General features: G+C 46.4%; 1 protein-coding gene across 2 annotated transcripts in view; it reads left to right on the top strand.

The window, feature by feature from the left end:
- The window catches only part of MEI4 (meiotic double-stranded break formation protein 4), an 85,575-nt gene extending 78,006 nt beyond the window's left edge, over positions 1 to 7,569 (top strand). For both annotated transcript variants that reach the window (XM_073224403.1, XM_017656248.3), the window contains one exon: positions 6,576 to 7,569. In XM_073224403.1, coding sequence (XP_073080504.1) covers positions 6,576 to 6,845 — 270 coding nt within the window. In that variant the 3' untranslated portion in view covers positions 6,846 to 7,569. The remainder of the gene's footprint in view (positions 1 to 6,575) is intronic.
- Positions 7,570 to 15,595: the final 8,026 nt, after the last annotated feature.

Below are 15,595 nucleotides of genomic sequence, written 5' to 3'. Positions count from 1 at the left end.
GCTGAGAGGTAGGCCTCAGTGCTGAACTCCTCGGGCGGCTCAGGGCACAGCCTGCTGGGAACCAGTGTCCGGGGCCTTTACCCTGTCACTCCATCCATGGCCGACAAATGTGTCTAGAGAACAGAAGTCCTTCCCACACTTGAACGTTGACACAGGTTATGTGTTCGCCCTGTCAGCTCATTTAATAGTCCCCCTGCCTCTGTGGCGGAATTAAGTGCAATGAATAGAAATCAGAGACAGGTAGGAATGTGTTGGTAAAGAAGGAAAAAACTAATAGTAGATAATGAATTCATGTCAGTTGTAATATATCCCGCATATACAATCAACTGTGGACCAGACTTTTGAGAAAGTTGGTTTGTGTCATCTCATCCTTTCATCTTTGTGAGTAGCTGTGTTTATTTGGGTGCAGTTTTTTGGTTCTTGAAAGAACTGTTTGTATGATACTGAGATAAACTTCCCTAATATCTTGACAAATTATCGTGTGTATTCCCGTTTGGGGTCTTACCTTTGTTAATTGATTAAAATTAAGAGTTAGTATCTGTCATCCTTTCTGGAGTGACAGAACGTTCGCATCATGATTACTGTATATTTGCCATCTTGTGATGTAACCACCTTGGTTTTCCATTTATTTTGAAAATAACTGAAGAAGTGGCTCCTGCGGGAGTCCACAGACTGTGGACATAATGATTTTCTATGTCCTGCAATGTTTGGCTGTTCAACACTGAGAACAAATTCAAGACATTGATTTTAGTTTCTCAATCATGATGTCCATAGGACCTTGTGGTGGAAAACTTTTAACTCCTTCTTGAACAGCTTTCTCCCGCCTTGCAGATGGAATTCAGGCAGCTGCCATCTAGGATAAGCCAGTCAGTGAACTAATAGTTACAGAGCAGAGTGAATATTTCTACAAAAAACAGCAGGCCCATCTTTAGTAAGTTTTCAGTCAATAAGAATTTTATCAATAAGTTTACAGATTTCTCTGGGTATATAGACGGTGTGTGATTTTCATAGAACCAGCTTTCTGATGAGGCATTACTAAAATTTTATCCTACTGAGAGCTGATTTATCAGTATATTTCATCTTCACACTCTAACGGACACAGAAAGGTGACATGGACAAAGAGGTGCGAACATCCACTTGTAGTGGATATGCCTGTCCTGTGCTGAGAGTCACACGAAGAACCCCGGCTCCAGTCTGGACCCCTACCAACAGTGGCCTTGAGCTGCAGACACACAGGCAGGTGGCTAAGACAGCACTTTATGAAGAACTGAAACCAATAGGAAGATGGTCTCCATGGTATAAAGTGACACCAGACAGGCAGAGAGAGTCCAGACACAGGCAGAGAGCTGGCAGACAGCAAAAAGCTCTGTGGAGGCCCCGGCTTTGCCCAGGCGGAATAGCCGCCCACACTTGGGAGCAGACGCAAGGCTGGGCTGTCAGACGGGCCTGTGACTCAGAGAGCTCCTGCTGTCTGTCAGCGTCACTGACAGCTTTAGCCGCGGGCAGTCCAAGGGCATAGATGCAGCAGGGAGAGCCATGGCCATCCTGTGGGGTTCCCGGGTCCCTGCTTTGGGACCCGTCTCTGTCCGCAAATAACAGATGAGGCCCCCACCTGAGATTTCGTGGGTTTCTCACACAGAGGGAGTGTGACTTTGCTAAACATCTCCATTTCATAACCCAGAGAATTTTACAGCTTATGAAGCCTCTTGAAGGAGCCATGCCTCAGAGATAGAGTCTGTTTAGGATAAATAATTCTTCAGCAAGGGACTTTCTCCTGAGGGTATTCAGTGATAAAATTTCCTCCCACCAGCAAACACTAATTGAGAGGAGATAGGTGTAGCCATCAGCCTCCTTCTCTTTCTCCTCGGAATGTCCCCAGAAAGTACCCCCCACTTTGTCTTCTTCCTCCCGGCTTGCCCTCAAGTCTGGATGCCTCCTGGAGGCTGGTCTGTGGACCAGTCAGCTGAGAAAGCACATTGCTTTATAAAAGTGTGTTTCATTGTGGATGTGCTAAGTAGGTCTGTGGTAGTTCTCTCAAAACAAATCTGTGTAACTTATAATAAAACAAGGTGAATACCAAGATTATATGATGAACACCCTGTGACATCAGTACCAGGCGTGGGCAAGTATGTGGGGAGATGGAACTCTACACTGAGCAGACGTGAAGAAGTCGGCCCCTAAGGCAGGGCAGGGAGGCTGCTTGTGGGGGACCCGCTTCTGGGAATAGCAGTGTCCATCGCTAAAACATGGCTGGATGCGGTAGATCAAAAATGAATGTTCTGTAACAGTTGAAATAAAGAAATTAGGTCATGTATTAACAGTGCTAAATTCTGAAGGCATAATGCTGAGTTATAAGGAAGAATGAAGTATTCAAGGGGAGAAATACCTAAATATACTGAATTTGAAAATTATACAAAACTGTTTTTATACACACACACACACACACACACACACAAGAGACACTCTCCCAGTACTTCCAGAGTTTCAAAATGGCTTTTAAAAATACAGAATCTGAAATAAATAAGAGAAAATATTAGTGAGTGTTAGGAATATACAGTGTGTATACTCAAGAGCTATATGCGTTTTGCATTGTGAAATATTTTTATGTTGAAAATGTTCGTGTTTTCATCTAAGTCACACCACAAATTAGGTGTGAGTCCCTTAGAACCAGTCCCTAGGCTCCCCTGTGGGAGGATGACCATGCCATTACCTGTGGAGGGCAAGAGGGATCTATACTACTGGACCCTTTTTATCCCCTTTTCCCTGGCACTTTGATCAAAGCTGACTCTCCCAAGGAAAGAAGCGTCTGCATGACAGAAGAGTGCAGGTGAGGCAGCAGGTGCTGATGGGGAGGCTGCAGCAAGTTACCCAGAAGACCCAGCTGAGATCATTCAGGAAGGTGGCTGCACTGAACAACAGATTTTCAGTGTAGACCAAACAGCCTTCTATTGGGAGGTGCCATCTAGGGCTTTCATAGCTGGAGAGGAGAAGTCTGCCTGGCTTCAGAGCTTCACAGGACAGGCTGACCCTCCTGTTAGGGGCTCATGCAGCTGGGGACTTTAAGTTGAAGCCAATGCCCCTTGACCAGCCCCCAAATCCCAGGGCCCTTAACAGTTGTCCTAAATCTGCTCTGCCTGTGCTCTCTCTGTCAGTGGAACAACACAGCCTGGATGACGGCACATCTGTTTACAACAGGGTTTACTGAATATCTTACGCCCACTGTTGAGCCCTACTGCTCAGAAAAAAAGATTCCTTTCAGAATGACTACTCACTGACAATGACCTGGTCACGAAGAGCCCTGATGGGGAGGGACAGTGAGATGAATGTCATTTTCACGCCTGCTGACACGATCCATTCTGCAGCCCATGGACCAGGGAGTCATGTCAACTTCCAAGTCTCATTCTTTAAGAAATACATTTTGTAAAGGCTACAGCTGCCACAGACAGTGATCCTCTGATGGATCTGGGCAAAGCTAATTGAAAACCTGGAAAGGATTCGCCATTCTAGATGCTGTTAAGAACAGTCATGATTCGTGGGATACCAACGTTAACAGGAGTCTGGAAGAGGTTGACTCCAGCCCTCCTGTGTGGCTTTGAGGGCTTCCGGACGTCAGTGGAGGGAGTCCCTGCAGACGCGGCGGAAACAGCAAGAGAACTAGAGTTAGAAGCGGAGCCTGAGGGTGGGACTGAATCACTGCATCTCATCATCAAATTAACAGACGAGGGGCTGCTCCTTACGGACGAGCAAAGAAAGTGGCTTCTCGAGACGGAATCTGCCCCTGGTGAAGGTGCTGGGAAGTGCTGAAATGCAAAAGGAGTTAGATTATTACATAAACTCAGCCGACAAAGCAGCAGCAGGTTTGAGAGGATTGACTCCAATTTTCAAAGTTCTACTGTGGCTAAAATGCTGCCAAACACCATCACCTGGTACAGAGAAATCACCTGCGAGAGGAAGAGCCATTCGAGGCAGCAAACTTCACTGTTGTGTTGTTTGTAGAAATTGTCCGTCACCCCACCCTTGGCAGCCCCCACCCTGATCAGTCGGCAGCCGTCCACACTGAGGGGAGACCCTCCCCCAGCAGAAACGTTATGACCTGAAAGCTCGGGGGATGGTGAGCATATTTATCAATAAAGTATTTTTAATGGAGTGTCCATTGTGTTTTTAGATATAATTCACACTCAGACTACAGCATAGTATAAGTGTACAGTTTATATGCACTGGGAAGAGAAAAACTCAAGTGATGGCTTACTGTGACATTCCCTTTATTGAGGTCTGGAACCGAACCTGCAGATCTCCGAGGTGAGCCTGCACAGTGGGGACAGAGTCTCTTCAATTCATGGTGTTGGGAAAGTGGACAGCGTCCCGGCAGGGAGTGAAACTGGAACACCGTCTGACATCACACACCCAAATTAACTCAAAGTGGATTAAAGATCGGCATGTAAGTCCAGAAACGGTAGAACTCCCAGAAGAAAGCACGGGCGGGAGTGCCGTGACACTGCCCTTGACAATTGTTTTCTTGGGTTTACCACCAAAGCAAACGCACCAGAAGCAAAAGTAGACAAGCAGGACGACATTGAACTACAAAGCTTCTGCACAGTGAAGGACACCATCAGCAAAATGAGAGGGCAGCCTACTGAATGGGAGAAGATATCAGCAAATCATATACCTAATATCCAGAATCTGTAAAGAGCCTACTAAAGTCAATAGCAAAAAAACCCACAATTGAATTAAAAAACAGGTGGAAGTCTGTCCAGGGCCACCCCACCCTTAGCAACCCCAGACAGACATTTTTCCAAAGACACAGATGACCAACAGGCACATGACAAGATGCTCCACATCGGTAGTCATCAGGGGATGCAAATCAAAACCACAATGAGATGTCACCTCACACCATTAGAATGCTCACCATCCAAAAGACAAGAAGTAACTTGGTGAGGATGTGGAGAAAAGGGAGCCACTGTTGGTGGGGACGTAAATTGGTGCAGCCACTGTGGAAAACTATGGCATTACCAAAAAAATTAAAAAAAGAAATATCTTATGACCCAGTAGTTCCAATTCTGGGTATTTATCCAAGAGAACAAAACACTAATTCAAAAAGATACATGCACCCCATGTTCATTGCAGCATTTTTTGAAAGCCAAGATGTGGAAACTTACATGTCTTCTGGTGGACGAATGGATAAAGAAAATATGATATATATGTACAAGGGACTATTAGCCAGAAAAGAGAATAAAATCCCACCACTTGTGACAAAATGGATAGTCATGGATGGACAGCATCGAGGGCAATTATGGTAAGAAACAAAATAGAAAAATATGTAGTATGATCTCACTTAGATGTAGAGTCTTTAAAAAAAAACTAGCCAATTGTTATAGAGAACATATTGGTGGTTTCCTGAGGTGGGGGGTAGGAGGGTGTGTGAAATGGGTGAGGAGTCAGAAGGTACAAATTTTCAGCTATAAAATGAGTAAAAGTCATGGGGTATAATGTACAACACAGCAACTATAGTTTACAGTACTGTTTTGCATATTTGAAAGTAGCTGTAGGAGGGTGGTTCTTGAACGTTCCCACCACAAGAAAAAAATCTTTGTCTCTATGTGTGGTGACAGATGTGGACTGGACTCACTTGGTTATCATTTAGCAATATAAATGAAATCAAGTCATCACACTGTGCTGAAACTAATATGATGCTATGTGACTTGTACTTCAAGAAAAATAAGAAAGTATCAGTTATTTGCATGTATTTGCTTCTTACTTCCTTGGTGTGAAACGGAATCTTGGCTTTGGGGTGTTTGGTATACTTTAAGAGAATACTGTTTATTGGACCACTTTGTGGGGAGACTTTAATCTCTTCATCTGTGTATTACAGCAGAGAGACTGGGTGAGTGTTTCTAACACATTTCTTAATAAGCAAGTGATAGATCCAGTTTCTGTCTTTATGCTGATCTCTGTACCCCTTGTGTTGTGCTTCCCACTGTCCACTGTTCAGGTGACGCCTCTGGGCCAAGTAACTTACACGAGGCACCCACATTTAACTTGTGACCATGTAACCGATTGCACACAACCCGGCCCTGCTTCCCCGGACCTGTGCAGACTCAGGGTGAGGTCGCATCTGGTCACTTACACATCACACCCCTAAACTGATCTGGCACTGAGCTGTACCCTGAGACGGTCCCTAAAATCCCACCCACAAAGATCCCTACATTGCCATCAGCGCCGAGGTCTTTGGTGGGTGGCGGAATCAACATGCAGGACGTGGTGTGTGCGACACTCCCTGCCAAGTGCCCTGCGACCCTCCAAGTCACGGGTCAGAGCAGTTGTGCCAGGAAAGGATTCGGGACTTGTCAGCCAAAGCCATTCGCCAATAGTCTGAAATTCCTAAAAAGGGGAAAAATCCTCCTTTGCTCTCCCCCCACCCCCCCCCGCAATTCCAGTCAAAGGAGCAGGAAGAGGGAAGGCAGCATAAGCAAGCGACATACTTCTTTTCAGTCTGAGATTTTAGTCTCTTTCTTTGGCTTTTTCTGAGCTGAACTACAGCCAGTGTTTTTGAAAAGGAGTTTCTTGTCTATCTGCAGGTGCAAGCCGGTTACGACGTGACGCGCTATGAAAATATTTTCTCCCTGTTCTGGATTCTGGAGCAGCTTCTTCAGATGGAATCCGAGGAGGGCGACCCTTCAGGCATCGGGCGCGATGACCAGGAGGCCAGGGCGTTTCTGCGGAAGCACGATGAAACTGTCCTCCAACTTTCTGATGCATTTCCTTTATTTACTCTTTACGTGTGGAGACTGGGCGTTCTCCTGAACTCAATAGAGAGAAAAACTGTCGAAAATAACCCACTTCCTTAGCAATTTGTCAAATGTCAAAAGCATATTAAAGGTCAATATATGAAGATCTTAAAAGATTTTCAAGAATGATTTTAAGTGAATGAGCATTTTAAATAGATCTCTAAATATAATCATTATCTCAGTTTAATAGTTTTAAATTGTGTCTCCAGAAGACCGTGGGTCGCAGGGCCACAGTGTCAGCTGGCAGTGCCCTCCTGGTTCCCAGGCAACTATCTTACACTCTTCACTCAATATAATCTAACTCTGCTGTTCTCTAAAATGGGCCATTAGTTGTATATCTCATAAAACATACTTACATTTAAAAAATTTCATGCAAGGGATACTAAAAGGTAACAAGATCTTAAAAGCTCTCGCTCATCAACACAGTATTTAAGTAGTTATAAATGAGACTTTTAAAGCTTTTTTGTCTTTTAGGTGGTTTCACCTCTGTCATAGTGTGCCACCTTAGAGGGGCTCCTGCGGAAGGAGAAAAGTCTTCAACAGTCGTGAACCAGTGGCCTTTAACTCCATACAAGGAACATATTTGTCCAGTTCCTTTGAAAGTGCTGATTAAAGTGTTTGTTTTTCAACAAATGTTTGTTTTGATTGTGTTGATTATATACAATATTCTTGGTATTGTTAAAATGTTTTAAGTCATGTGTAAGTAAGTGTTTAAGGATATTTTACAAACTCTAACATCTGTCCAGAAATACACTTTATACTTAATAAAAGTCTTGGTTGAAGTTTCCAGTTACATGGTTTCATTCACTTTATTTCAGTTAAAATCATAACCAGCTAGCTCAGTGAGCACACATGCTGTACTTCCCTATAGTGTAATTTAAAGCATGATACAAATTTGCTTCATTACATGTGACTGTTTCAGAAATTAATTACCATTCCTAAGCACCACTGGTATTTAAAGACAATGAAATAGTATCATTTGCCGGTTATTTGTGGAGTAATTACTAGCTTTCTAAAACGATAAAGCCTTTTTTAGAGTACTGAAATTCAGTGTACACATCCGGCAGCTATTGTCACACGACGAACAGCCACAGCCCCAGTGGCCCACGGTGGCACGCAGGCCCCTCTCATGTCTGTGAGCACCTGGGACCCGCGCTTGGGAGCCGCCCGGCTGGGACGAGGGCTCTGCCCCGTCTGCGGGTGCCCCGGGGCCAGGCTCCGTGTGTCCCGGGCTGTGCTGCTGCGGGCGCCCCTTCTGGGACCCGGGTGGAGGGGAAGCAGCTCTGCCGTGGCGGTGGGAGGAGCTGGGCCGGGAAGCGACCCCTCGCGTCTGCCCGTGTGTGTCGGCCGAGCGCCCCGAGGGGGCAGGTCCAGGGAGCTCCCCGCGGGCCCGAGTGGGAGAACTTGGAAAGCTGTGCAGCAGAGGCCGCGGGGTCAGGAGCGCGCGGACCCTGGGGCAGATAATGTGCTGCCCACACGTACCGGTCAAACACCAAGACGCTGCCGATCCCGCACGCGGAGGACGTTCTCCAGTGGCTTCCTGGGACTCAGGTAAGTCACTTCCGCTGATGACGCCAGGCCCAGTCCCCGACGGGCGCCGGCGACGGCCCCTCCCCGCTGCGGTCGGCGACTCGCCTTCCTAGGGAGCCTTTCCCGGGGCGACCGCAGGCGCAGTGCTCAAGGCCCCGAGGAATGAAAATGTGCCTGTGAAATGTGTTCACCACAGAAGAACAGAGGTGCTGGCATCATGGTTACTGTACGAAATGGAAATACGGTTTCTTTGCACTTGGTATTGCTTTTAGGTACAGACGTGACTTCGGTTACATGGCACCCCGCTCCCCACCCACCGCCTGGTGTTTCCGTCTGTAGCCGCACTGACTGTGCAGGGAGCTTAGTTTTGAGGACAAAGTCTCCTGCTGGCAAAGAAGATGAAATGCGGCATCTGTATCTGTGTTTCAGTGAAGGGGTGAAAGGGAATGAATGAATGAATAAGTGAATAATTTAAGCTAGAATTAACAATACTTAATATTGTAACAATTAAGGTTTGATTGATGTCTAATGTTACAATTAAGATTTGGGGAATAAAAATAATGGAGACAGTAAAAACAAGCAGTGCGACGGGCGCAGAGGCTGACCCTGCGGGCACGGGAGGTACAGGCGCCGCCACCTGCCGCGGACCCACAGCCTCGGGCCCGGGCGTCCTGGAGGGACTGCGCCGCCTGCGCCCAGCGCGCTTCCCGTGCCGGCCTCCTGCCCGCGGCCTGGTCGCCTCCCGGCGGGTCCGGAGCTGCCCCGCCGCCCTCGGGGGGTGGGCATCAGTCCCCCGCGCCTGATTCCCTGTCCTGAGCATCTTCGCCCATTACTCACCGACGGTGAGTAACTCAGATCAAACAACAGGACCACAGGAGACTCCTCCTGAAATAAGCTGACTGTCCTGATGAAAACCCTCACAACATGCAACGTCCACGTACAACACAGCTTTTACGTGGAACACATTCCACTCCCAGTTCTCCCCATGCGTGAGGTTTTGTGTCCCAAGTCATCAGTGATGCACGGGGTCTCCCGCCCGGACGGCCCCCAGCGGCGCAGCCTCCACCCGGTGCCCAGGGCGCGGCCCCGCGGGAGCTGCACGACTACCAGCGAAGGGCGCCCCGGGCTCCTTCCCCTTTAGTATCTGGAAGAAACTGCCGTTTAGGGAAAAGATGGCCTGGAGAAAGTTACGTGCATTGCTCGGGGTGGAAAGGACGGAGGATTTTCGTGTTGGGCTCATGAAATTCTGACTGTTGAATAAATGAATGACTGAAAATGGTGGGATTTCACGTATTGTCTCCTATGAGGTGCTTTTAGGGGCAAGAAAGGGGGACCAGGCAGCCAGCACAGCCCAGGGCTGGTTGTTCGGGGCTCCCCTCTCCGTGCCAGCCCACGAGAATGAGGAAGGGGGTCACGGAAGTGGGGAGGTCACCTGGGCGTGGAAATGAGGGGTCAGCCTTTCGCTTCACTTCCACCATCACTGTCGCCCGCAGCTGTCAGACCTTCAGTCACTCCCAGAACAGAGGGGCCCTTTTTGTTCGTGGGCACTTCTGCTGACAGTACAAAGGGAAATTCACAAGAAATGTTCATGTAAATTCGAAGGGATTATATGGAAAATATTTTTTTCTGTGTTTTCTCCTCAAAATGGGGCAATAGAAGCTTAGCAGTAACCGAAGAGTGAAAGCAGAATTTATTAACGGGCTGAAGGGCTGTCATCAGGTGAGGCTGCTACTCAGAGGGAATATGGAAAATCCATTCGAATGTCAAAATGCGTATACTGTCGAGTCAGTGTTTACACGGATGGTATTCTTCCCAATAGGCAATTATCTATCAGGAACCAGATCTGACCCCTGCTACCAGAAGATTCAATGTGATTTAAGTTTCACTAACTCAATTTTTGCAGACAAAATGACTGGTGTACTAGCGATTCTGAGGGTAATTGAGTGGGAAGAGAAAATACAAAGGCATTTAGTACATGATGTAGAAAAGATTAAAACTCTGAAATGCTAGAAAATAATTTTTTTCAATTTAATAAGGCAAGAAGTGATATAGTGATGAATACAGAGGTCTGCTTCCCTGAAAGATGTTCTTTTTGATGGAGTAAACATTTTAAACATTCCTAGATATAACTGGCCCTCGTCCATCCGCCTACAGCATCATATACCTGCCAAATGTTGGCTTATAAATGTCAGCGTGACACCTGATTTATAATTAAGATGATTTAATTCTCAGTGACTACAAAGAAACAAAGATCATTACAAAATGAGCTTCCCAAACCACAAAATGGCCTACAGATAAGTCTTTCTACATTCATTTACTACCGAACTTTTCAAGCCAAATATAGATTTTTTTTAAACACCATTGAAGAAAGTCTTTCTGTTCTTTTTCTTTTCTTTTTTTTAATTTTAAATCCTGAAAACTAAAGACTGACAAATATTTATAGCAAACATAAATGAGTATCCTGATTATCCTATGGTGTAACAATTGTAACTTCTAACTCTGTGACCAAAAGAAACCATTGTAGATGTGCAAAAGGGGACATACATTAATTCAAGAATGTTTGTACCATTAGTGTTTATAATAAACAGCAAAATTCCAAGTAGTCATAAATTAGAAAGTGGGTGAACAAACTGGGTTATCTTCAATGGAATATTATCCATCAGTTAAACAAAAGAACTGTACTAGTATGGATGAAAATATGAATCCATCTCAAAGATTACATATAACATGAAACCATTTTTTACAGAATTAAAAATAATTTAAAAGAATTTTTTATGAATATATATAGATGTGATAAACTATGTAAATATTAATATAGTAATTAATGAAATAGGATTCAGAATGATGTTAACCTCAAGTTCACAGAAAGCAAGGGAATGGATCAGCCAAGATAAATGATACGCTTGTATGTAAGTTCTTGTCAAAGACTTCCTAGGTTTTTAAATTCGTAAATGGTTATTAAACTATAAAATATAACTAATGAGATAAAAGAAGGAAGGAAGGCTACAAATGGACCCACAATGAAAGTGGGTCACAGCCCCAGGGTCATGATTAATCCAGTTCTGTTCATTTTGCTGAAAAAGAAACAAAAACAATGATAGCAGTGCTAAAGCACAGAATCCCTGAATACATCGGGTTTCTTCTGTGCAAGATATCAAGATATTGGACTTAGTTCTTTATATTTTCCAAGTTGAAAAGAAAAAAAAGAAATCTAACTGTACATTATAGTGTCTATTTAATCAGGCATTTAATGAACAGTTTCAAATTTTGTATGAAGCACCTTAGGTTGAGCCTGCTTTGCACCGAGACCGATTAAGATCTCTTGATCACTCAGACTCAGAAATACGCAGCTCGCAGACTGGCCACAGTTCAGGCCGGTATCTGACCTATGAACTGGCCAATCACTCCGACTCCGTATTACCCTGAGTTATTAGGCAAAGGATTAATCTGGGCACGCAAAGAGGTAAAACTAAGTTCCATCAGAATCTCAAGTGGGAACGAGCTGGGCATAAATACACCCTTCAGTTAATATGAAATAAATGCAAAGTTTGCTGTGAAGCAGTTTTATAAAGCAAAGCTACAGTCCTTTACAATTTCTATTTTGAATGATATGATGATTTACATAGTATTTCATCATATGCTAACCCTACATAAATTCTAAAATATTCGAGAAGTCCGGGAACTCCTTCCCGGTTCCAGTTCAAGACGGTGAGGTAGGAAGCTCCTGAGCTCACCTCCTGCCCTAGATGCCCTGAGTCTACAGCCGCCGGTAGAATCGCCTCTTTAATAACCCCTCGAGGCTGGCTGGGTGATGCCCCCCTTGGGGCAAATGGGAAGGAAGCCACGGGGAAGCAGGAGAGGCCGGCGGGCTCACCGTGCCCCGCTCGACAGGGCGCCCCAGCCGAGACCGAGCTCCACACCCGGAACTCCTCCCGAGGAGCGGGGGGTGCAGGCCCCACACTGGGCTTCCCGACCCTTAGGACATGCATCTGAGGGACAGGCCCCCGAACGTCCGGCCCGGACCCCGAGACCCGCGGCCCACGGTCTGGACGGTAGACTGAAGATGCGTTTATTCCTTCTGCAAAAGCCCTAGAGACGCCGCAGTAATGCGCCTGGTCCCTTTAGCATCGTTGGATTGGAAATGACGTAAAACGGCTGCGCTTGAGGCTCGCGGGGCGCCTGTGCGGGGGCGCAGGGCACGGGGACGGATGGGGGGACGGCACGGGGAGGCGGCGGCGCCCCCGACTCCCACGCGCAGGAGGGACCCCTGTCTGCCCATGAGGAGGCGAGTGGGGCTGACAGAGGACTCACCCCTTATAGCCTAACTATCAGGAGCTCATTACAATTGGGTGCAAACTCCTCGCGGAGATCTTGTCGCCCCAAGTTCAGGAGAGCACGGCCTGCTGCACAGCGGGGCGCTGTCAGCACGAGGCCCGGCCTCCCCCGGCCTCTGCCCCAGACAGGCTCCCCTGCCCTGCCCTGCCCACCAGCGACCCCGCACCGCACCCCCTGAGCCAGCCCCCCAGGCATGCTGGGCCCCAATTCGTCACGTTGTCGGGAACCAGCCTTACACACGCGCACCGTCCGTGAAATTCCCATCTCCCTTCCACACCTGTCAGGTCCCTGGCGGATCTCTTGCCCCCTATTCACGTCACCTTGGTAGGCTTCTCCTGCATCCCCGGCTCCCGAGCTGTCCTGCTGGCCTCCCGGGCTGCCGTCACTCGTGGGATCGTCCACCTGGGGCTCGCGGGGGGCCCCCTCTGTGCCGCGCCCACCTGAGAGGTGGGAGGGCACCCGAAACAGAACCGACAGGAGCATCCCTTCCTCCTTGGGACTTAGATTTAGGGAGCGGACTGCGCCACGGAGAAATGAAAGTGCTCTCGAGTGGTGGTAAATGCTGTGAAAACTAAAGTGGCAAAACCCCACGGACGCTTCCCTGAGCCCCCTTTCCTGCTGGAGGGAGTGGGGGGGCCAGGAGGCCCGAGGAGACGGCCCTGCAGCATAGACATAAGGCGGCGGGTCATGGACGATGTGGAGATCATGTCAGGCAGAAGCGCGTGCAGAAGCCCAGTGGCAGGGGCAAGTTGGGGGGCCTAAGAGGAGTGAGCAGGTGCACGTGGGGGGGGGGGGCGGGACAGCAGTCCCAGGCGGTCGGGCCGACTCGCTTGGGGTCTTCTCGGTTCTGACTTTAATATATAAGTAAGGACGTGGACATTTATTTTAAGTGTTATAAGAGAACAGAAAGGTTTTGGACACAAGACTTATGTGATCCAATCTTCATTTGCAAGGTTAATCCGGCCATTATTCAGAGCTGGACTGCAGGGGGCAGGAGGCGAGGCAGCCAGTGAGATCCGTCTCGCTGAGAGAGAATTAATGCTGGCACTTATTTTATATTTTGTTGCTTATGTTTTTTACTGTAACTGCTTAAAGGCAGACCTTGACTTATTCATTCTTTGTTGGCAGTATCTAGCAAATTCCAGGCACATACTAGATGTTCATTCAATAAATGCTTAGAGAAGGAAGGTAGGAAGGAATGATTGAATAAATAATGGGTTCTCTGAGTCTTGAATCTAGTTAAAAGAAACAGGTAAGAAAGCATTCCTTTTTCCAAACAATACAAAAATAAAAGATGCATTTTTTTTTTCTGTGAAAGGCAGAGATTTGTTTTTCTATTACAAAATCGACAATGTCAGCTCCCACTCATGTTCCAACAGTAAATGAATGTGTGTCCATGAAGAAGGCTTCATTTTGCTAAGACTGGCTGGTTGGTGTGAAGGGTTTTGGGAAACAGGAAAACAGAATGGCTTAGTTTTATTGGAAGTAGGCAATATCCTTAAATAAGAGAGAAATAATTACCCAGCCTTCCCTTAGAGATGAGGGCGGCTTCCAGAAAGTCAAGGTCGTGGGGCAGATGGTGGGGTGGAATAAAACAAGATAGAGCTCTCATCTGAAATTAGTTTAATTTGGGAAGAAAATTTTGACTTTCACAGATGTACTTGGAGCCAGCATAAAAACGAGAACATGTTGAATCTAAATCAATGTCCCAGACTCCGTATGTTTTTGTTAACTGTTAGTCAAATGCTTTCCTGCTCTATTTGGCAAAATGGTCGTAAAGAATAACTTCAAACCTACATAAATTGATTAACCACTCTAGAGGGATTTTTAACAAGACGGTGTTTGGGACCCTAACAACCCCAACTCAGACACCATCACAAGAAATTAAACATTTGAACAGCTTCACTCATAAATCAATCCTTTGGAAAATCAGGAACAATGGGTGAGTGTCACCGTGTCTGAGTCACTTGACTCTGCCGTCAGGTTCAGAAACAAAGCATGCAATTCACCTTGCCTAGAAAGATGGTAAGGACGTCCTGATGAATATTTCCAGAAGCTACGATGTGTCTCAGAAGTCGGGGGTAAAGCATTCAGACAAAGGCTGAAAGTCCACATTTGGCGATGTCTGAGTACATGACGGGCATTACAGAAACCTCCGCTTGGAAGACCCCTTAACCCCAGCACCCTCTGTCAATCACAGTTGTGTTTTCACAGTGCCCGTGGGATCTGTTCTGATCTCAGGGTGTTGGTACATGGCAGTTCCATATTTGCATCATTCATGTAGAAAACACTGGGGTGTCCTAAATTCCTGTTTATCTTACGTACTTCACCTCTAATTCCTCAATGAATCTATCAGCTTCATCTTTAAAGTACATCCACAACCCGCTACTCACCCCTCCGCTGCCATCACTAACTTCCTCCTGGATTCTGCAAAAGCATCCTGGTTTGTCTTCCTAACTTGGGCTTTCTGGAAGCCCACAGTCCCACCCTCGTCTCTAAGAAGGAAGGCAGGGGTAATTATTTATCTCTTATTTAACTGCGTTTGCATGGAAAGTAACACAAAATAACCTTTTTAAAGCCAATTTAGGCAAAGCAGTGCTTTTTCTTGTGTGATTCTGTGATAACAATATAATAACCAAGCAGGCAGGGAAACTACAGGATGGCCCTGACCCCCAAACACAACAGGACCAGCTGGAAAAGTCCCACTCGTGACAGCGGATACCTTCATCGTGGGACCCGAAGCACAAATAAATGAAAGCTCCCCAAACAGCTCCACTTTGCATAGCTGACATTTACTGGGTTTCTCGTGTGTCCCGTTGACCTTAGCATGTATTAGGGGTTGTATTTTCATGGTATGAATTATGCGTGAAGGTGCTGAATGTGATATTTGGCTATAGTAAATATACATGTTATTTTCAAATGTAAGAAAGTTTTTTAAAAAGTAA

This window comes from Manis javanica, chromosome 16, assembly GCF_040802235.1.
Source record: "Manis javanica isolate MJ-LG chromosome 16, MJ_LKY, whole genome shotgun sequence".
Taxonomy (NCBI): Eukaryota; Metazoa; Chordata; class Mammalia; order Pholidota; family Manidae; genus Manis; species Manis javanica.
Note: the sequence above shows the minus strand (reverse complement) of the source record. Positions and strands in the feature narration are given on the sequence as shown.